Source organism: Buceros rhinoceros, unplaced genomic scaffold (genome assembly GCF_000710305.1).
Source record: "Buceros rhinoceros silvestris isolate BGI_N320 unplaced genomic scaffold, ASM71030v1 scaffold14138, whole genome shotgun sequence".
In the NCBI taxonomy this organism is placed as follows: domain Eukaryota; kingdom Metazoa; phylum Chordata; class Aves; order Bucerotiformes; family Bucerotidae; genus Buceros; species Buceros rhinoceros.
In genome coordinates this window covers 38,468-40,478 of record NW_010428714.1, presented here as the reverse complement: position 1 = coordinate 40,478, position 2,011 = coordinate 38,468, and the positions used below count along the sequence as shown (strand labels likewise).

Genomic DNA, 2,011 nt, shown 5'->3' with positions numbered 1-2,011 from the left:
CAGACCCCCACCACATCCACTATGAAACCACAGGCCCTGCTCTCTGCACCGTGGTCTTCCTTCTCCTTTACTTCTTTGGCATGGCCAGTTCCATCTGGTGGGTTATTCTGTCCCTCACCTGGTTCCTGGCAGCTGGCATGAAGTGGGGCAATGAGGCCATCGCTAGCTATGCACAGTACTTCCACCTGGCCGCCTGGCTCATCCCCAGTGCCAAATCCATCACTGTCCTAGCGCTCAGCTCAGTGGATGGTGACCCAGTGGCTGGAGTTTGCTTCGTGGGCAACCAGAGCCTGGAGAACCTGCGGGGCTTCGTGCTGGCACCACTTGTCGTTTATCTCTTCACGGGCAGCCTTTTCCTGCTGGCTGGCTTTGTCTCACTCTTTCGCATCCGCAGCGTGATCAAGCAGGGTGGCACCAAGACTGACAAGCTGGAGAAGCTGATGATCCGCATCGGCATCTTCACGGTGCTCTACACCGTGCCTGCCACCATCGTCATCGCCTGCTACATCTACGAGCAGCACAACCGGGAGGCGTGGGAGCGGGCGCAGAACTGCTCCTGCCCTGGAGACACCCACCACCCTAAGCCTGACTACGCCGTCTTCATGCTCAAATACTTCATGTGCCTTGTGGTGGGCATCACCTCTGGCGTCTGGATCTGGTCTGGCAAGACACTTGAGTCCTGGAGACGCTTCACAGCTCGCTGCTGCCAGGCCAGGAAGCCCAGCGGCACCTCCGTGTATGGTGAGGCCAGCCCGGCACTGGCTGGCAGGACGGTGCTGCCCAGCATGGCCTCCTACCACAAGCAGGTCTCACTGTCCCATGTGTGACCAGAGGGAGCCTCGGTGACCCCAGAACAGGGAGGAGAGGGTTGCAAAGACCCTGGGCTACAGAAGAGGGGGTGGCTGCTGGGCCACCCCTGGCATCCTCAGCCCCACCATGGTGGTACTGCCTGGGACAGAGCATGTGCGCCCGTAGGGCATGGTGCAGCCATGGCCCCAGGCAGGGCAGGGAGAGATGCTGCCAGCAGAGGCAGCAGGGACAGAGGGACAGGAAGGCCTGGAGCCTGGCACTGCCATGTGTGCCCCATTTGGGGTCTCATGCCCTGTTTGGGTCCTGTGGTGCTGCTGCCTGCAGGCTGGTCAGGTGGCAGGTAGCCCTGTCACACTGATTTGTGTCCTACAAGAAGCTTCTGGGCAGGTCTTGCTGGTGCCAGGGTGAAGGGGAGAGCTGCAGCAGGTAGGGTGGGTGGTAGCACCCCACTGGCACCCAGACACTCACTGGAGCCCGGCATGGGGGTGTGAGGGGACCAGGGAGAGCTGGCAGTGCTGCACCCACCCTCCCAACCCCACCCTGGGCAGGACTGGACGGTGACCTCAGGGCACCCAGACACAGCTACATGTTGTGGAGGAGAGAGCTGGGGGCCCCTGGTGCGACGCTGTTGCGGGCACCATTCAGGCAGCACATGCTGAGTCGGGGAGGAGGTAGCTGTGTGGGCTGGGGGCTTTGTGGGTGGTGATGGTGCCTGAGGAAGGGGCTGCAGAGAGGGACTGCCCCCCGGCCCTTGAGGCAGGTAGAGACAGTGTTCCAACTGTCGGCAGCACAAGTGGGGACTGGGCAACCCCAGAGGTCCCTTCACCCTCGAGCAAGCATGTGCCAGCTCTCCTCAGGTGAGGGGTGAGGGGCTGGGTAGGGTCTGGTGCTGGTGGGGCTCAGCTCTGTGGCAGGTTTGACCCACTCCTCTCTGATGGGCAGTCCGCTCCGCCACCTGTGGAGCACCTTGCCTGCCCTGGAGAGTCAAGGGGCGGCAGAGGTGACAAGGCTGCCATCCCGTCCCAGCACGGGGTTCACAGCCTGGGGCTCCGCTGGCTCTGGCACCAAAAGCAGCACTCTCCTGAGCTGCGTGTGCTCTGGGAAGGGGTCACCGCTCACCTCCACAGTGTGGGGTGAATGGCTCACATCTCCTCTGTGCCATGCAGGTTCCTTGGGGTGAGGTGGGCAGCCTCGGCGCCCT

General features: G+C 62.5%; 1 protein-coding gene across 1 annotated transcript in view; it reads left to right on the top strand.

Annotated features, from left to right (window-relative positions):
* The window catches only part of LOC104498937 (frizzled-5-like), a gene marked incomplete at its 5' end in the record, with an annotated part of 1,709 nt that extends 882 nt beyond the window's left edge, over positions 1-827 (top strand). The window contains one exon of the mRNA XM_010142379.1: positions 1-827. This exon is cut by the window's left edge and continues 11 nt beyond it. Coding sequence (XP_010140681.1) covers positions 1-827 — 827 coding nt within the window.
* Positions 828-2,011: the final 1,184 nt, after the last annotated feature.